The 21556-nt window shown below is 41.8% G+C and overlaps 1 protein-coding gene across 1 annotated transcript in view; it reads right to left on the bottom strand.

The window, feature by feature from the left end:
• The window catches only part of LOC139303469 (testican-2-like), a 36405-nt gene that overhangs the window by 3728 nt on the left and 11121 nt on the right, over positions 1–21556 (bottom strand). The window contains exons 2-8 of the mRNA XM_070927302.1: positions 14294–14302; positions 12309–12354; positions 5640–5754; positions 2559–2667; positions 1945–2059; positions 1101–1220; positions 760–978 (exon numbers count right to left, since the gene is read on the bottom strand). Of these exons, the coding sequence (XP_070783403.1) occupies positions 760–978; positions 1101–1220; positions 1945–2059; positions 2559–2667; positions 5640–5754; positions 12309–12354; positions 14294–14302 (733 nt within the window). The remainder of the gene's footprint in view (positions 1–759; positions 979–1100; positions 1221–1944; positions 2060–2558; positions 2668–5639; positions 5755–12308; positions 12355–14293; positions 14303–21556) is intronic.

Genomic DNA, 21556 nt, shown 5'->3' with positions numbered 1-21556 from the left:
CTGCCAAAGGTTAAAGAGAAGAGAAGCAACAGACAAACAGATTGCGCTCTGAAGATGTTGATGGGACTGACAAATCCTGCTTTAAAATAACTGCCTGTAGGCTTTCAGACTTGGTTAAAGGAATAGTTTGACATTTTAGGAAATGTGCTTATTCGCTCTCGCGGGGAGTTCGGTGAAAAGATTGATATCACTTTCATATCTGTGGGATAAATATGGAGCTGCAGCCAGGAGGTGATTAGCTTAAGATAAACACTAGAAGCAGGGGATATAAAAACAAAAAGAAAATAGCAGCATCTCTAAACTAACATGACGCAACTCCTTTGTTTTACCCCTTGCTTTTCCCGTCTTTATGCTAAGCTAAGCTAATCGCATCCTGATTATAGCTACATACTTAACAGGTATTGAGGAGTGGTACCAATGTTCTGATCCAACTCCCAACAAGACAGTGAATAATATATTACACAAAATGTCAAACTATTCCTCTGAGGGTGTCGGCACTTCCCTGCCGTCAAGGTACAAATAGAGAATATCTGTCAGGACAAATGTCTGGTCACATTTCACTGTCTACAGACAATTTGGTGATTAGTTGTTCGAGATTTGTTTATACCTTTTCGTAGCAGCCATAGCAGGCCTGTTTTTAAAGTGACGTCATTGCATACCCTCTATTTCCCTGTGATGTAACCTGGCTATTATTTTGTCCATTTAGAGATCGGACTCGAAATAGCCTCAGCTCTCTTCAGTGAAGAGCCCTTCACTCACTTTCCCTCCAGAAGCAGAGGCACCACTCCGCCGTAGAGACCTTCCCATCCTTGTAGCTGTCGCAGGAGTTGAAGAATGGTCGGATGCAGACCTCGTACTTGTCCAGGTTAATAGCAGCCAGCTCAGCTTGGTCCAGATACAGGTCACTGTTGGTGTCCAGCTTTGAGAACATCCAGCCGATGGAGTCCTTGCAGCTGGCTACAAGGCTCTTGTCCAGCGCTGTCAGAAATAATTTGCATGGTACTTAGTTTCTTTGTTTTCACATTACATTCCTTTGCATAGACAATTGAGTTATATATTTGGAAGCGGCAGAGAATAAAGCCAGTGTGCGAGTTTCTCACCTGAAGCGGTGCCAGCTGCGAGCTTTCCAGAGTTATTCTGCTTCGCGTTTCCATGAAGGAGTTGGAACCAGTCTCTCAGGCGGTCGCCCAGGTCTGCCAGGTCCTGGCCAGTGCAGCTCTCTGAGGGTGCGAAAAAGGATTCACAACCCTGGCAGACACTTAACAACAATCTGACTCACCTTCCCAAAAGGCAGACAGGGTCTCAGTACTGCTTTATATGGCTCTTACTGATGTACAGTAAACAGAATAAAAGACACAGGTTTCCCTCACTGTAAAGCTGTTGAAGTGTGCTGATGGATTTCCATGCTGTCATTCATAACTGTATGATCCGCTAATCAAAGAAAACATTATTTCTCAATTACCTCTACAGCAGCAAATTGCTGTTATCCAATAAAAATCCACTTTCAGTTTCAGGCTAAGCACTTCTTCCAGGCTACAGATGAAAAACAGGAGTAACATTTCATCCTTTTGATCAATTGGCATTTTCACGTGCCCAAGAGCCTGGACAATCAATACTGTTTGGCTGCAGTGATAGATAGTGTACACTCTAAATAATTAATTACTACATGATTGAAAGAGCAGTTTAACCACATGGGGGACATTTGGATAACAGTAATCTCTGAAATTGGTGAGTATTGATCCCAAACGTTGAGCATTGGTTTGATTGGTTCTGTGAGAAAATCCTATCCTACTGACTGTATGCTATGTGTGTGGCCACCAGTGCATCATAACAATTTTTTTTTAAACCCTGACTCATGAAATGGATGACAGTGATGCAGACAGGGAGGTGTGAATCTCAAAATGAAGATGCATAAAAACAAGACGGTGAAGAAAAGGCACTTGCCACGTTTTGTGTCAGTATTCGTCATGGTAACGGAGGCTGTGGCACAGGGGCAAAAGCCAGAGCACATGATGTTCAGGTCTTTGCCTGTGAGGCAGGCCTGCTGCTCCAGCTTACACTGTGAGGAGAGAGAGACACAGTTAAAATATTTATGGGGGTGACCGCAGGAAAAAGAGATTGCTCATTCAGATGAGACACTGCACTTAGAGAAAGACAGCAAGAATGAGCTGTCATTTTCCGCTGTCTTCTCATGCAAGGTCAAAATTAAAAACTATACATAAATCAATAAAGAGTCCCGGCAGCGGCCGGTGTACGGTGATGCCACTCAAAACAACGCCACTCATTAATCATAGGCCACGTTGAGCCGGTGCACTTGTCCTCCTGCGAGCAGTGATGAACTGTGCTGCCCTGCTGCGCCCACGTATATGTCAGCGCAGCAGGAAACAGCACTTGACTGGACTCCTCTCATTATTCAAAACGATGACACAGGCACTTTCCATTTCTTTTCAGGGTCTTTATGGTGGCAGAATCCAGTAATAAAGCAAAAGAAGAATTATGTAAAGTAAAAAGCAGAGTGCTTTCAAAGAGAGGTGCCGGTGCAGGACATTTTCTTTTACCTCAGAGGCGTAGTTGTGTCCATCAGAGCCACATACAGGTGAGGAGGCAGTAACAGGACAAGGCTTGCAGGGGCTTTCATGGGCCTCCAGCTGCCCTGACTGTTTCACTCTGAACATGAAAGGAAAAAAAGGAAAAATTCAAATGTCATACAGAAAACTTACCTCTACCTCTAGTGGCATCTAACCATGCAGATAGCTTTACTTTCCTAGGTGTTTAGGAAATCTGTCTCTGATGCCACCCCAATATACTAATATGGACTCTACAGTCACGCAGGCAGCTCTGTGAGGCTGTGCTTGGGCACAGCGGTGCTTTTAGCTAAAAGCTAACATCAGCATGCTAATGTGCTCACAATGATAATGCCAACATCTGCTAGAAATCAGCATTAACCATCTTAATTAAGTGTGTTAGCATGATAACAGTTGCTAATTAGCAACACAAAGTACAGCTCAGGCTGATGGGAATGTTATTAATTTTGTGGGCATCAACTAAAATATTGGACAAAGTAAAATTTTCAGGGATCGGGGATCACCAAACTCATGAATGAATCCATTCAGTAGTTTTTCAAGACATTTCACTAAAAACAGAAATGTCAACCTGCTGGTGGCACTAGAGGAAAAAGTCTTGTGGGCTTCATCCATTGGGGATCTGTTTTATAGTGACTCTTGGAGGTCTGTGGGTTTTCCAAAGTAACAGATAATGCCCGTCTGCCCGAATGAACTGCCCACCTACGCCAGGACAGCAGAGTCACTGCAAACTCACTTTTTCAGGCTACATTTCGACACCACACTTATGTCTTATTTCTTTAAAAACAAACAAAAAACTAGCACTTGCACTGCAGCACCAAACATGCTTTTAGTTGCTTCTAATTTTTGATGACATCTATCTCTTGTTCCTGTCAACTTTGCACTTCTTGTAAGTTGCTTTGGACAAATGAATCTGCAGATATCGAAGGTCCTGGGTGAATAAAACCCAGATTTGCCTGTTAATATTTGGGTACACTACTTCATAAAATCCCCCATGCTTGCTTTCCTCTCATGCGGTGATTGACTTCATGTTCAGTGAGCACAAGCATTAGGCTCGGCAGTTCGACTTCTGAGGCTACTATTTAATGACGCTAGGATGGTTTAGCGTGCCATTATTCGACACAGTCTCTCTCATCTCTGGAGTGACTCTGTAAATGAAGCACTTTATTGAAAAAGATAAATGCCTGTCGCAGCAGATAGACTTTGCAAGTAGTAATAATTCACTCAATTAATTCTTTTCAGACTGCAACCTTGCTCATTTGTTTTCCAGTCAAAGTGGAAAGAATGGGTGAAGGAATTGATAAATACTATAACTGAGGTTTATCACTGAGGTCCTTGTGAAGGGTGGAGCATTTGAAATACAATAAACCCTAGTATTACTATCTCTTTAAAGTATTTTCTATATGCTTTAGCGTCTTCTCCCTCCTCCGCTTCCACTTCCACTGACTAGTCTGTACCATGTTTTCTAAAGCTGCCCTATTATCAACATGGGTAGCTCAGTAAAATAAACTCAGTAATTATTTTCAACGTCGGGAGTCAAGTATACAGTATACTGCGCGTTCAAGTGGTTTGAGACATATGAACACTGTTGCTAAGTGACAATAAAATGGACGCTGTTTCCTTTTTCCTGATTTTATTTAGTTAAACTACAATGGCAGCCAATTTGGCACCAGTTTGTTGACACCTTTGCTGTTCTTTTTTGTCAAGCAGGAGATTTCAAAGCTGTCCGCAATTCCCCATATTTCAACTTGAAGGCTGATATGAATGTTTTTCCCTCTCTGCTGCTCGTATTTACAGTCCAGACGATATGACATGAACACAACGTGAGCCTTGATTTGATCAAACGCTGCCCATTGTAAATACATTATGTATAAACGCATAAACAAAGACCAAACACAAAGTTTGGGGCACACGACAAAACACAGTATAGCAGAAGAAGCTGATCAAAGTCTCACCAGCCAGTTTCAAACTGTGTGTTGTGCACAAACACAAGAATCTGGTGCTATTTCGCTTTCAGAGAGGATTATGAAACGCACTGAGCTGAGAAGACTTTGTCCACCTTTATCGGTTTACTTCTGACTTGATGACATGTTAATTTTAGTCTGGCTTAACTACATAAATGTATGAGCTCACAAACTGATGATCCATGTAGTTTTAAGTAATTAAAACTAAGTATTAGTGGCTTCATTATTAATTAAAACTGAGCCACGGGAGTTCATGATACATCATGCATTAGATTAGATCATGATGAGTCATGTATTAGTTAAGCATTAATTCATCATAAGGTATGTATCTTTGACATTAAGTGTTATCCATTAAGCTGGCATCTCTTTCTTCTGTGTCTGTGTCTCATACCTTGTGATTTTAGGTGTACACACGTATAAAGACGAAATATGGAAGTAAATAATGCCATAAAGATTTGGATATTATAAGCAACTAATACTTAATTTTAATCACTATTGAATCATGAATGTTGAAATTGAAATACCACTGAATTTATAGCACTGACATATTTTACTTTGAAAACCATCTATTTGAATTTATGTGGTCTGAATTCCCCTCTTCTTCAAGTCACTTTATTTCAGGTATACATACTTTTTAGGGTTCACAACTTAAAAATTCAAGCACCCAGTATTCAAAACCTATATTCATATTGCTCAAATCGAGGAAATCAGGATTGAACGGCCAACCTGCTCTACCTCCCATGCCACAGTGCTCTCGGCATTCATTTGCTCATAAAATTCACATTTTTATGGCCATTATTTGCTTCCATGACTGTCTGCGTTCAGTTTTGCCACCTTCCCTCCACACCGTTAATTAGTCATGGCTCAGCGTGAGTGTTAAAGCTGAAATGACATCACTCCTGACTCATGACACTCTCTGGCCCTGTTACTGAGTTTAATCAATAGCTCTCCAACCAGACATTGAAAGGCTTTTAACTGACACACAGCTAGCGGCTGTTGACACCAATGTCTGTCCCTGTCCGTGCAGAAATCTTCTTAACAGCGGCAACATGTCTTGCAAACACACACCCACACACAAAAGAAAAACAGGTACCTGTGCTCCAGTTTCTTGCGATTGACACACATGGCCCTTTGGTAGCCCTGAGCGACGCACACCTTGTGGCGGCTGCACTTCACGTTCTGGCACGGGTCCTTGGTGGTGTCCACGGCTGCAAACACAAAACAACAAGACTTAGAATCCAGAGGTGTCAATCACAGCTGAGGTGTTTTTCTCTGTTTTTGTCACCTTCAGGAGAAAGAAATTGAGCTTCCAGCTGTTTTTTTTGCATTCGTCTTTTCAAAGATGTGTTCAACAGATTGATAGCAAGTACCATCCAAAAAACAAACAGAGGAAAGCAGCTATTTTATCTGCTGCATAATCAAGTTCTGTATATTTACACCATTTCAAATGATCTTCCATCCTCACAAAACTATCTTTTACTCAGGCGTGTGCAATAAAAATCATGAAATATGTAATGAAAAATGTTCTGGCAGTGTGCACAAATGAGTCCATTGATTTTATAGTCAGCACTGCTGAAAACATGGACGCCTAGCTGTCATTAGCGAGGCAGCCCATCGTCAATAGTACTGCCTGCAGTCTCCAACGGCTGTCTCTGATTGCCAGAAAACCTGACAGCACTGATTGAGCATCTCTTTCTCTCAGCTTGTCACATCTCACTTCCCCCGTGTCAACTTATCACTGTCTCTCCCCGTCTTGCCTTTTCTCCCTCTCACACAAACACACACTCTCCATCTTTGTCTCCCACGTTCCCTTTCTTTCTTCCCTCCCCGCTTGCTGCCTCCCTCCCCCAGCATCTCTCTCTATCTTCGGAGAGTTGAACTGTTCCACGGCAACCTCGTTTTTTCCACTGATAGACTGAGATGGAAATAGCACCGTGTCCTCCACCTCCCTCAGCCTGTGGTCAATGCCATCCGAAGCTGGATGTCACACTGTCCCAGTCCATTTACCGCCTCGCCGAAGAGGCCTCGGAAAAACTCGCAGGCTCAGATAAATTTAAGAGAGAGTGGCAAGTGGCGGACGGCGAGAGAAATTTAAGCTGTGAAATCCTGAGTCAGCTTTGAGCAGCTGCTTTGTAGTCAACACGGTCAACAGACGAGGTGGCTGCCAGCCAGATCCCCGCAAATCCAGAGACTAGGTGATACTCTGATGCTGCAGCAGGGAGGTATGAGGGAACAGTGGATGACAAGACAACTCTGAGGGGATCCAAAAATACTGGTAGGAGGCTGTGTGCCTGTGCTTGGTGACTGGAGTTCATAAAGAGCTGAAGTCCTGCACCACTTCCAAGTTAGCTTCCACTGGCCTTTGTTCCACAGTGCATTTTCATTATGGAGGTGTTTGTCATAGTCCCATTCAAAGAGGCTTCTGAGATATGAAACCCCCATTTGTGACCTCAGCACACCTCAGGGGAAAAATCAATGGTTGGATTTTCGCAGCGTTTCCAACACCTACGCAAGAAAACCCATCAAAGCAATCGTCAGGAACATACATAATAATGGGAAACCGGAAACAAAAAGTGCTCAAACACATATTCTTTGAAATCATACTTTGTCAGACCTTATCATACAAACATCATTCAAACTTTAAATGGGTCACAAGACAAGGCCATGTTTAAGCTTTTACATTGGTTTGTGTATGGTGATATGAGTTTGTTTCAGCCGTTCAAATTATCGCAAGAATCCTTCATTACATTCTTTTTACTCCCACAGTTTCCACACTTCATGCACAATATATATGTCAAAACGTAGACAAATCTGTCCTCTCTAACCCAGTGTTACTCTCTTTGCGACGGGATGCTTATGCTTCTTGAATAAATAGCTCAAAACCGCAAAGAAGTCTGTGACTGAATCTCAGAATAACGAGTTCAGTTCAGTTTGGTTGAAAGTTAGGCCATGATTCAAGGAAAAAAACAAGTCGTTTTTTTGTTCAGATCCTGGTATTTCTTAAAAAGTAATTCCACACTACATTTTGGAGGGAGGTAAAACATCACTGGCCTGAAAAGGTATGAGTCTCTGATAAATGCACAGCTGGGTGTGGTCACGCTCTGATGTACCAAATAGTACCACGCTACGTCACTGCTGTGCAGGGTGTTCTTTTAACATATACCTACCACTACCACTGTGTGCATTTTGATTAAACATTTCTGAACATTTTCAATTATTAAAATAACAAATTTAGGGGACTGTTTAGCCATGGCGGATATATTTTGAATTCTCTCTAGTTGCATTAAGATTTTGTTGCATAATAGTTTGTCTAAAAGGCGGAAACATGATACTGGAGTTATTTATTCCCAACATTTAATGCAGTAGCAGTTTCAATATGAGCAGAAAACCCCACAGTTCATCTTCACAGACCTACTGATTGAAGAGACACTGTGCCGTACATTAAAATACTTTGAGCAACAGAAGCTGACTCGGCTCTATCAGTATAAAAAGAAGCTAGCAGCTCCTGAAATGCTATACCCATATCAAAGGCAACAACTAGTAAATAGTCAAAAAGAAATAAGCATAAGTGAGACAGGACTGGTATTATCGCAAGTAAATTACAAATCTAAATTCCACTTCTCAGTGGGGAAGAAACTCATAAAAATACAAGACGTAGTATTTAGGCTCAGCAGAGAAGCCCAAAGACAGATGGCTGGATTCTGGCAGTGCTGAATGAAACTTGAAAGTCGCTCCATATAAAAGATTTTGTGACCACTTGACTTTTATTATCTTCATCTGTTCCAACAGGTATTCTGCTCCGTCATGATTCAACCCCAGCGGCTGAACAATATCCAGACTGCACGGCTGATGGTACATTTGTCTGCTATTTCTCTTTAGATTTAAGACTTAAAACCTCCCCGAAAATCACCCCAGACTGTCACCACACATATCATTCTGACTGTTTCTTTACAATAAAGAAAGTAAAGATATCTCATTTTTTCAGCATGCCTCAAAGGGTCACATCAGTTCTCTTTAGTGAAACTCATCATCACTCAGGTTTTCCTCAGGCTTTCTTCTGGTTTATCTTGCAGAGACGGGATATTTCGTCGGTGGTTGCTATCAGAGTATGAGGTTTAACATTTCATTTCGTTAACAAAGGTTCCAGTCATGGGCCATAAACTTTCATGGGGGGCAGGGAACCAAACTCTATGGGTTTTTTTAGTGGTGTAATATACCTTAAACGATTCCCACTTTCTTCTGAGCCATTTTTTTATTTTTTGGACGCTGAGCAGTCACTGTACCTGCTGTTCACTCACACAGAAACCACAGCTACAGACTGTGCAGTGAGCCGTGCACCACACAGACTGAATATATGAGGAAGAATCAAATAAAACCAGAAAGCACTCAGAGAGCACACACTGGTACCACAATCCTCTTTATGTGTTGGTTTAATAATAGAAAATGTGGATCTGAATCTGGATAAAATGTACTCTTAGTGAGACATTTTATGATGGTGACCATGACTTTTCTGAGAATTCCTGTCCAGGAGTATCATGGCTTTGTGTAAGGATGAATATAAATATGATATATAAACATGCTCATTGGAGAATATATCCTCTCTGAGAATAATTTCAAATGAGACAGACTCACAACCACTGAGTTATAACTATTTAAACAGCTGCAGCTCTACCTGTAAATGAAATGTCATCACGTTCTGCAGGATCGTCTACGCCTCACAGTTCAGGAATTTCTAGTCAAAATATGGAGAATTTAAAAAACAGCCACGTGTTAGTGTTGTTGGATGTGCATCTAAAAATACTCACTTTAAATGATCATGTTAATTAGTTTTGGATCTAACCTTCCACTTAATCTGATATTTCCATGCTAACTAACACACAACGTTACTTTACTGTATGTTCCCATAGAAACACGGCTTGGTGTTTTCAGTATAGTTTCAGACGATGGCGTACAGCTCTCTCATTGCTCCCATGTTCGGTATTTATGAGCACCTTCAAGTCTGCCTCCAAGCAACAGCTTAAAACCAAACACGTCCCTCACGCGGTAAACGCCTACATACTGAAAATGAAATCCAAACACAAGATTTAATTTGCATTAAAGATCAAGTGTGTTTTCCACCTCGCCTGCTCTTCTGGTTGATGTTAATATCGTGCTGCATTGAGAATTCATAGCAGGTCCCAGACGTGTGAGAGCCATTATGGGTTTTAAATCCTCCTGTAATCATGTCAACAAAGGCGATGGGACTCCACTGAGCGTGTGTCCAATCTCTCAGAGATTATTATTATTATTACGCGCCGATCAAAAACAGAACAGAACACGGCTGCTTTCTCATCCAATATCAGCTTTCTCCCTGTTGTCTGTGCTTGCATCTGGATTCTCTACTGAGCGTGAAGCCTTGCAGTTTGACAGGATCCTCCATCAAAGGCCTTCATCAGACATTTGCTTTACATTCAAATTGTCAGAGCATGCATTTAATAAAGTACTTTAGTGGTTCTGGACAAAAATGAAAATCTGCAAAAGACCTGTTATTGGGCTGGCAAGAAGAAGTAGCGAAAAGATTTAGCACTGATAAATATTAAAAACGTCAGAGAGATGGGCCCATTTGACAGCTTTAAGTAAATTAGTTTCAACTGGATTTGCAATTACTGTCATCTTAGAAGACTCTTTTATACCCCTCCATTTAACTGCTGGTCGCTGTGTTACAGCAGCCTGCAGCTTTTATTCAAATCCGATGGAACTATGAAACGATTTACTTATAATTAGAGACAATGCAACGCATAAGTTCACCTCTAATTCTTTTCACATTACGTCTGAATAATTTAACTTATTGTACAAATGGAAGCATAATCACAGTTACTGTGATAAAAAAAATCGAATTTGTAGAATTTTTCTCCAGGCACAAAAGAAGTTAAAGGATGTCTAAAATAAAGGATGTCAAGGTCAAATATGGCTGCCCTTCTCTCTGAGCGAGAGCAGCAGGCACCTTATTGTTTTGAAATGGCCCTCAAACACAGAACAGACTCTGCAAAGCTGAGCTGTTGTCTCAATCAGCCCACTTAAAAGAGCATCGGAGGTGTCTGAAGTCTCCTTTTAGCTCTTTTGTTCTGTCCGGGGCTTGCAGGTACACCTTGTCGGAGTTACTGCTGTCTTGTTGAATTTGCAATGAAGAGGACCCTGATCAATTAGGTCTGCAGAATTAGTCCCAGTGGGAACTAGGACGGGGAAGAAATCAATGGTATTCAAATGAACATCGCCCCCACACTACAGCAAGCAAGGCGTTTTCTTGAGACTACATTACTTATTCCGCCTGTTGTAAGAACAGATGACTGGGATAACGTCTGGAGCTGCTTCCTCTCACATCTTTCTCCTTTGATGCAAGTCCTCAATGTCTTTTAAGTGAGGCAGTGTGGGTGTGGCGTTACACCCGACCTCCCACACTCCCGCAACAGCAGGAACACACTGATAACCTCAAGCGCCTGCCCAACTGCTACAGCATGTATGATAGTAACTTTATAACCTGACCTGTGACATGATTCGTACTGATTATCACTGTATAAGTCATACTCTCAAATAAAACAACATAATGCTGAATAAATTCTCTTGCAGCATCAGTTTAATGATGATGGGTTCCCCACCAGAAGTGACCCCCTCCACATACACGTAGTCATGTGATCCATTAATCCAAAAAAATGTTTATTTTAGCCGCTTTAAACCTCAAACTATGTGTGCAGCATATTTAGCTTAAATCTCAGGGACAGTGACCTCTAGTGGCAGTTAGATGATCCAAACGTTTTTTACAGCGACTGTGTTTAGGCTGAGCCACAGCTGGACTTTAAACTTCAGTTTCTAGGGACACGGCAGTCAAGTGTCCGACCATCAGCAGTTTTCGTTGGGAACTACTACTACTACTACATTTTCTACTGGATGTAAAAACTGTGAAAACCAGAGTGACCAGCAGATTGTCCCCGGAAAGACACCCTGCTGCTGAATGTTTCAAATGCTTGGCTCAGTGCTATGATGTATGAATTGGTTAACCTGACCATTTAAAATGACAAAATTTAGAAAATTATGAAACGTTTGCAGAGGTATGTACTCTCTAAGAGCTTTTTTTTTATTATATCATTTTACATTTCTGTTGAATACAAAAAGACCATTTGACTGAAGTAACTTTGAGCTGTTCACCGTTTTCACATAGTCTCCATTCCTCCTCCACAGCAGATTTTCTAAAAGTGAGATTTTTTTTTCCCAACAAGAAACAAACCCCATGGAGGTAAATGGAGCCTGGTGGGAGTTCTGAGTTGAGCCCTCAGCAACAAAGGCAATTATAGCAGGCTTTTCAAACTAATGGATCCAACTGAAGGCTCAGCCTCTTCTTTCCTGAATCACAACTGCGTACTCACCCTCCACAAGCTCTGACACCCCAGACCCGGGTGACCTCAGACAACTGCTGCAATTACGAGAAGCCAGCACTTCGATAATGTGCTATTTCATTGTCTAGAGCAGATGTATAACGGCGAACAGCACTTTGCATTGATTATGCTGGTTGAATCTGAAATACAGCAGGGTTTTTTCTTTATACTAGATCTGGTCATTTAAGAAATCCATTTAAATATTGAATGTATTTGCATATGTCTGCATATAGTACAGTTGCACAAACTGACTGTAAGTGGAAGATACACTTCAAACGAAACCACACAGCCGTCCTCTTATGTCCACAGAAAAAATCCTTCTAATCCGATAAAACCATTTTTTTTTTACTTACTTTCATCAGAACCTGTGTTCTCCTCCATGTTTTTGATGTAGTCATCCTGGGAAGAAAATATATTTGCATTAATGGATTTAATAATTCATGTCAGGCGACACAATGGAGGAAGTATGCTCTTGCACTCATGCTTCATGAAAATTCAGAAGAGCATAAATAATGAAGGAAGATAAGAGACACGCAAAATGAAACAGAAACTTGCTACACGCCACGAAAAGAAGTTTAAACGTACGATTTTAGCAATTCAAATATATGCAGCTCTTATATTGAATAGATGGGTTTCAAAATGTAGCAAGTGAGCAAAAAGAAAATGATAACACGCAAAACCCTGTAGCATTTCTTTCAATCCATGGTTTAATTAAATTTAGTTAATGTCTGTGACCCATATTCTGTGTGTTTGATTGATTGATTTATCTTTATTATTATTATTAGTGGCTTATTGGCTTTAAGTTAAAATAAATAATAAAAAATAAAAACACACAGCCACAAAATAATGACTCAATGTCAAAAAGAGATTATATTTCCCACTCTGACATGTTGTTCATCACCATAAAACTTTGCTCTTTTGCTGATGACATTCAATTATACTTTCCATAAAAAAAATCTAAAATGACTTTAAGTGGTGGATGGATACAACTTTACGTCAGGATAATAACATACACGTCCAGTCAAATTCTGCCCTTCCTTGGTCAAGTAAACCAGTTTATCTGTTGATTTATTATCTATTTATTTGATTTATGTTGTATTTCTACTTTTTCCCTTAAGGCTGCTGTGTCTTAGCACAAAACAGCTATCCAAAGGCAAATTATTTTTACACTTTGACTAATGTGCAGTGTTAATTAGTGCGCTTTAGAGGTGTTGGTATGCAGATTTTGTTGACTGTGCTGTAGCTTCATATTTAGCGTACAGGCATAAGAGTCATCATCAAAGAGAGTCATCATCAGTCAATCACGGAGAGTTTGAACATCTACAGTTCTGCGAGCTGATGAGGACTATGTGTACGGCCTAAAGCTCCAGAACAAGTGGACTTTGAGATGAGATTGTTTTGTCAACTGCGGTTTCCAGGGTCAGGAATGAACTGTCCAACGAAACTAAAGAATAATGCTCTTGCATCAAACACTTTGAAGCTGTCATTTTGCAAAGCGCTTTAAAAATCCCATAATTATTATATTATTTTTTATGATTGTGGTTGTTGTTGTAGATGTAGCCTTTAACATTGAGTCAGCAGCACAAGGCAAGACTCTGAGAGCTTAAATGTATCTCATAAAAAGACATGGACTGTCTGAGCTCCTGCGCAGCTGCAGAGGGAATATTTGCAAACTAACTCTTTTTTTAGATTGTGTCCCTGGCGGCGTTGCGCTGGAACAATAATAAAATTTCAGCATCCCCCTGCTGTATCCATTCTGACCCATTTCTCTCTGTGTCAGGACAGAGAGGATCAACTATAAAGCGGTTACTACTCGGCACGAGGCCCAGAGAGGACCCCGAGGATCAGGTCTGTTCAGTTTAGCTCGGTCTTATTCTGCTCAGGGGACACAAAGACTGAGCTCTCAAGTCATGCTGAACAAGTACAGCCGAAGGCATCTTAAATACTGTGCACAGGGTGAAGAGTTAAAGGGATGGTTTTTGTGTTTATACTTGTTTTACTGGAATGAATTGATCGCTGTGAGTCTAAAAACATTTCCATTTATGAACCATACAGAAAATTCTGTTATTATTAGTCATACTTTTACATATTTTCTATGAAGCATTTACTAATTTACATGTGTATTTGGTGTTATTTATGTTTTGCATGTTATTGTTTCTTTTGTCTTTATGTTTTTCACCTCTGAGAGACACATTTCCAGACAATGACATTGTATTACATGTATTTTTTGTGCTTTAACCAAGATGAGCTCTTACTCACAGGGCAGGCGACAGTCTAAAAGAGACGTCAAAAGAAAGACAGACGGTGCATTGTACAAATTTACAAAAGAGACACTAACCTCGACTTCCTGTAGCGATGACAAGCAGCAGTGGGGGAGAAAGAAAGAGAGAGTCTTTGTTAGAGATCAAAAGGACACTTTACAGTTTTCATTTTGCCTCCATTGAGCATGCAAACAGTGGGTTGGTTTATTACAGTTATGGCAGCAGTTAAACTGTCAGCCCTTAATGCACGCTGATTGCAAATACATGCCTTAGTCTCGCTCCTCTCGGGGGACAACATAAGACATTCACAGAGGATTATGAGCGCCTATTAACCGAGGATGATCCGCTGCCACTTCCATGAGCTTGGCAGGGGTCCCGATTACTAAGGGCTCGTTCTGTGACTGCGTTTACAAGCAACCGCCAAACACCAGCCTCCTGCCAGCTCAGAAGTTGTGGATAAGCCATGACATACCGCATCGGCCTTGGGAAAAAATACAGGCAAATTGGTGGAAATCTTCAAAGTCAACAGGCAGATGTGATTTAGATGCTTTTTTTTATAGTTGAGGCAGACACATAGAGCACATTTGCTAAGCGTACAATTGACAACACAGACAGATATAGCTCCTGTAAACTACAACCTTGAGTTAACAGAGGAGTGACTGCTTTTCTTTCATTCCATTTCACCGTCTTGGCTTCGGTCCAAGGGCATTACACATCAATACCCACCACAGTCTCTCCCTGTGCGTTTCATCATTCAGTGCTCCGGTGTGTTTGAGAGAAATATAGCACTGCATGGTTTATTTCAGCAACTCAACCCAGTAAATAAACCTAATTCTTATACACACGCAGCCATACCTGTCTGCTTAATATATCACTATGAACAATTTACAGGCCGCACAAGGACAAGCCAAAAAGCCAGTGGAAGGCTTTAAAAGGCTAAAGCAGGAATTCATCACTGAGCCGCAGCAGGACTTTAGATTTCACCTCGGAGAGTGTTTCTAAGAGGTAAATATTTTCTCTGTAGCAGTGAAAATGTCCAGTTGCTACATGTACGAGAGGCAATATCACAGTTTGTTATCTTCAAAAAAGACTTTCAATATGTCATATGAAACGTAAACACCTCCGCTGCCGGATAAAATTACTTCTTCTTTTCAGATCTGCATTTTTACATGGCGTTTTAAAGGTCATAGCTGTAAAACTGAACTTTCAGGGTGACACCACACTACAAAGAAAATAATTGCTATGCCCTTAAATTAGGAGCAGAATCTGCTTTTGCAAATACTGGAAGATTGAAAGTGGAGTATCATAAAAATCCCACAAAACGACTGCCCTCATCTTCTCAGATGTGTAGCATGTCGCGCGTCAGATGTAACGATTGCTAATTAATTATTCGTGGCGCCTGTGCAATTATCCAGCTCACAGTGCTGCCGATGGGGGCCTTACAGCGTGTCCTAAAAGCTGGAGTGCTTATCTGCTCCCAGCAGCAGTGTGACAGCAAGGACACCAGGCTGAGGCTGCATTTAGTCCTTCACCAAGGTTGAGAGCTAATGCCGTCCCACTGAATCCCAGCCAGGCTGCTGCTACAGTTCACAGCAAGCCCAGACAAGAGGGAGGGAGGGGAGGGAGGAGGGGAAAGACCAGGGAGCAAGGGGCTGTGATATTCATGGTGGAGGTCCCCTGAGTTATGTGATTCATATCACACACACCACCTCTTCTGCCATTTGTCAACAAGGCTCTAATGCAGCTGGTGTAAAGCAGAGCCGGGAGGCTAATGGAGCTTGACTATCCAGATGCTGTGACTGCTCCTCCCGGACCGCTCGCTGGTATTAGGCTGACAGCGTTTGGCCGCGAGCCTGACTGCGCTCCTCTGAGTTAACGTCTATCTCACCTCGACTGAGCCACGTCTGCTGGTGACATAAATACCACCGATAACCCTGAACCACCCAACCCCAGCGTCACCCACTGCAACACGCATGCACACATCCATCCCGAGAGCGCTGACGCCAAAATGTTCATACACATACACAGCTCGGCGGGACAACCACAGGGGTAAGCTGAACTTTTGACTCTTAAACCATTTCACCGCATACCTGCTTCCTAGTGAGGAAGCTGCTCTGCTGTTGTTGCACGTGAGCTAGCTAGCAATGCTCCAATCACATACCCTGTGTAGGTCTGATACTAGCAAAAACACTAGATGGGATACAAGGAAAAATATTAAAAACAATAGAATCCAACATTAGGGATGTCAAGGTGGCCTGGGGGTCTAAGCAACCCTATTGGCAGACAAGAATATTGAGGATTGGATTACACTTTGAGTCATCTATAATATCTGCGTATGGCATCTAACGTATGGCTAAGGTAAGGGAAAGTTTGCAGTGAGGGTTAATAAGATAGAAATATTGATTTAAGGTCTGTGATGAAACTCCACTCCCTCACGTTTTTTTCTAAGATGTGTATCACATAATAGCCCTGTCCTCGTGTCCCGGGTTTTCAACAGGTCACATGATGTCAACAGCAGCCACTCCAATGAGAGCACCTGGATGCCGTCATCAGTTTTTTATGCCTAAGAAGGAAAACATATATATGTATAATATGAGCATTTTCATGGACAGGATCAGTGTTGGAAGCTCATGAAAGTTGTACAAGCAACAAGTGAAGAGAGGAAAAGTTTTGCCGGATCAACAAAGATCGTTGAAAGGTGTGAAGTGTGAGAAACTCCAAACAGCAACAAAGCAAAGTTAACAGGCTGAGAAAATCACTGGATTTATTTTAACCATTGAGCTGTCTTTTGGACCAAGTCTGAATCATGTCTCAATGCAAGTCCAAAACAACATCTTCAAGACTTGAGAGTCCTGAGCACAATGGCCAAAATCACACCAAATACCTTTTTAATGGAAGCAGGACATAAAACGAATCCCAGCATCTGTATGTGTCAAATACTTCAATGAGGACACATAAAACGAAGGTGCAGCTGTGCAAAAAAAAACCATGAGCTTCTGTGTGGAACATTGTGGCGTTTCTGCTCCTGGTTTTGATCTTGTTAACACATCTCTGTGTGGTCACATTAAAGTCCTGATCCTGAATGTGACTACATGCTGCCTAATTATTATCTCTTTACTGTAGCTTTTCAGTAAAAGCTATAATGATTAGGCAGCATGGTGCATGAAGGACTTGAAACTGCTTTACAAATGAAGTATTACTGGAAGTCAAGCTTAACTAGTATCTCTTGTAAGTCCAAGTCGAGTCGCAAGATCTCATTTTTGGCTCTTGAGCCTCAAGTATACAGCTCTACACCTGAAAACATCTTGCTACAAACCCTTGTTACAAGCTGCCAAACCAACATTTCTTCTCTGAATTGACTGAGTTTCACGTCTGTCTGAGCAACTTAGAAAATCCTTTGGAAAATGCTTTGAGTTTTACAGCTAACGTCTGACATCTTTACTCTTTGCAAAAAGTAGCACTCCAAGCTAATGAGCTCTGAGTCATTTGAGTCATGTTATGAAACTTCACTTATGGGATTTAAGTATCTTAAAATATGTGCATCAAATTTTTAGATACGTTCTGTAAAAGGGTGATTATGGCTCAGTAGAAGAGGAAACAAATGAGTCCTGGATCAGTATCAGTATTAGCAGATACTCAATGTGATAAATGGTATCTGAAAAAGTGGTGTCGAACCATCTGTAATGTTTACACGTGTTTATCCGGTGCTTAACTGTTAGAGGTCAAGTGTAATTCACAGACGACGCCCTGCATCCTTGACACCTCCAACGTGGAATACAATCTGAGTAGTAATCTAAAAATAAAGGGCGCATCCACCTCCAAAGAGATGGTTTAAAATAAGAAAAAAACTCCAAGCGGAAATGTCGAAGAGAAGCTTGTGGGCTCCGAGTGTCCGAGCTGAGAGAGCCGCCGGAGCACGACCTCACTTCAGCTTGCCGGAGAAAAGCTCACAGAGTAAAAGAAATGTCACAGTGGAAATCTGCATCTCCTCGCTCTACTGCAATGATCCATCACGTGCATGCAGCCCGCTCGCTCCATCACTGCAGCTCATCTGTCCCTGTAATGTGACAGGATCGGTAAAGTCTGGGTCCTAAAGGACACTTACACGCACAAAACCCAGTAACACCTGCATCGTGATGTTTAGAAGCGAAATTCCTTGTCCCTAAATTCTTTGCTTCCGTTAATATATAATACAACAGTAGACACATGTATAAGAATTTGGTGTTGTGTTTGTTCTGTGTTTATTGTTTTGTGGTGATTTATGTCAAAAACAAAATTCTTTGTTTCAAAATGAATCCATTCAACTACTTTGATTTCTACTTGATGGATTTTTTGCAATTATATTTTGTGTGTTTTTCGCTCCTCCTGCTACAAATTTCAACCAATCGAACTTCTTACATAACACTTTTGGATGATCCCAATAAAACAAACAAACATTAAAAACTGTTTTTTCCCCAAACTTTTATGGCCTATTTGACATAAACTGCCTCTTGAACCAATGCAACCATATTTAGATGACAAGAGCATATACCAACTCCATGCGCAAAATCTGATGGCATTTGGCTTTTAATGTAGGTGGCACTACAGCAACATGATCAATTTAAGGATGTACCCTCTAAAAACCATGGCTTCCATCAGCCAATCAGCATGTTTATCTATAACTATATTTATTTTGGTCCAGATGTCTGGGCAGATTTCTAAACAGTCCCAACAGCAAACGAAGTGTTGGTACCGTCTTCAAAAACCCATATTACTGAACACACATTTCAAGAGTTTTAGTTCAGACACTCTGCTTTTCAGATGAAAGCCCTCTCTCTCAGGGCAATAACTTCGTGCTTCATCCTCCGCAATATTCCTTATTGATATTCTGAAGTCGATATTTGCAGTGAAGACATCACTTAAGCAGCAGGATATGAGTTAGAGGTTAAATGATGATCTGGACATTTTGCATTTCCTCCAGTTGTCATTTATCCAGCTCCATCAAGTCATTTACTCTGGCGGTGACTGGATAAACACAGGCTGATGGATGGACCGGCGATCCAGGTCATGTCTGTAATGAACGGAGACCTGCGAGAGGCTTTCCTCAGCTGATTGCTCCGCTCTGGGCCGGGGCCGTGTCATCCTATCAGATCACTGAGGTGTGTCTGCCTCTCTGACTGGCAGGACACTGTCAGCTCATCATTCCCCCACGCCCGTCATTTGCACAGCAATGTGCTTTGCCTGATTAATGTCGGCGAATTAGCCACGTCTCCCTGCTTGCTTTAAATCGCTGCAAAAGGGCACGCAGGCGGAGACTGTCGTGAATCTACATTCCACCCTCCGAGTCTCTGTAGTTACCAGGGAGCAGCGGGAGTGCATCTCGCCTTTGCCGTGTCATTATGGCGCCCCGATTCAGCATGCTGGGGCCTGAGTGGTGGAGGTAATGTCTCACTCTGTTTGTACCCCGCCGTCTTTGAAAACGACGGAGAAATGGGAGAGACACTAATGGCGCAGACCCACCACAGATTGAACCACTTAGAAATGCATTAGAGTGTTCAAAAATGATGCCGTGTGTCTTTCGGCCTGAACCCACTGGCTTTAGAGTGGCAAAACATTGCATTTTCACTTGAACATGAGGCAGAAATGACACAGAAACAGCTCAGGACATATTTTCACCTCCTTTGATTCCACATACCAAATGATGTGGTTCCTACGCCTGTACAAAGACACAATTCCTCGATTTACTGTCATTGAACCGTGACCGGTCAGCTTTCTCCACCACATTCGCTCTGACAGACACCGACATGATCAACGATTGTATTACAGACGGTTTGGGATGATTACATGCCGTGTATATGAAAGAAGCATGAGATTTTTCATCACACTCTATAGATAAAATGAGAAACCCACAGAGAAAAATGGGGGTGTCTCCATTGCAACAGAACACCAGAGCATTATGGGATTAAGTCGCAGCCCAGCAACACAGAGCTGGATCAAATTGATCATCTGAGCAGGAGTGCTCGAGGGCCTGCAGGCGAAGGACACATGTTGTTTCACAAGGTAAGACGCCTGCCTGCAATGCAGTACAGCACGGAGCACAATCTGCAGCCATCTCTGCACACTGAAGGGCACGTCTCTCTGCCCGAGCCACGAAGTAGCCGACTGTCAAGCGTGCATCCATCTGAAACATTTGCACTGAGCTGAAATGCAGAAATAATCGGGCTGACTGGGGAGTTTGGCTCTTGCCTAAGAATGCAGATGATTTAACGAACTGGCAATGACACTTTCTATCAAGTCACAGGCTGCTTTATGTGTAGTTAACATAAAAGAGGCTCCTTTCAACCTGAAACAAGAGTCTGAAAACATTAAGACTCTTACGATGAGCTGCTTTTTTTTTTTTGAGCTGTTGCCTTTGGCTAATAAGACCACATTTCAGGAAGTTGCATCACAGAAATGAACCTTTTGCATTCTCAGGAGCCCTTTAGGCCGTGGTCTCCAAATCACTGATGAAGTGACACATCAAACAATGGCCGGGCTAATTTTGCTGTAGCAGACTCCATAGTTGAATCGAGGCATTGCATGCTCTGAGAGATGCAGTAATTGGCGAGGAGGAGGACGGCGCCAATGCAGAAAAATGGATTCTTTTGGACCCTGCTGCTGAGCCAAGCAGAACCCTGGAACGGCGGAGTCTCTGCAGCAGCACCACCCCACACACACACATTTGCAAAACAAAGAAGCAGAAAGAGAAGAGGCGAGCCTTCAGGTTGAGCTCCACACAGATGCCCCAGGGAGCTCGCAGTTTATGCGGGGCCGTCTTTACTGTGCTGAGCCACGCTGCTTCTGCATACAATAGTAGCAGGGGAAAAAAACCCATAATGAGACAAGCTGAAGCATGTGGCTCCACAGAAACAAAAATACCTGAAGCCAGTGTGCTATTTTCACTTTGTAGTAGCTAGACTCATCAGTATTGATCTGCAAACACAAAAAGTTATCAGCATACATAAATATATGAATGAGCATAAATCTTGTTTGGTGTTGGCATACTTACCCAACGCAGGAAACTTAAATCAATACTGAATGTGTTGGAGGCTAAGAAAATAAATTCCACTCCAATAGACTCCAACAAACTGACTTTAGTGCCCTGGAGAAAAAAACAAGCCTTGCAGGTTTTATAACTTAAAAATACAAGCTATCTTCATGAATTTGTCATTACAGAGTTGTGATTGATTTGGACATGCTCAGGGATTAAACAGACATTTTAAGAGCACATTCAAGTCTGCTTCATACTGTGTAAAAACAGCAAGAAAGAAAAGTCCAAACACATACACAAGTAAAGCATTATGACAGTGATTTCACAGTTT

The sequence above is a fragment of the Enoplosus armatus genome, chromosome 20, assembly GCF_043641665.1.
Source record: "Enoplosus armatus isolate fEnoArm2 chromosome 20, fEnoArm2.hap1, whole genome shotgun sequence".
Classification (NCBI taxonomy): Eukaryota; Metazoa; Chordata; class Actinopteri; order Centrarchiformes; family Enoplosidae; genus Enoplosus; species Enoplosus armatus.
Note: the sequence above shows the minus strand (reverse complement) of the source record. Positions and strands in the feature narration are given on the sequence as shown.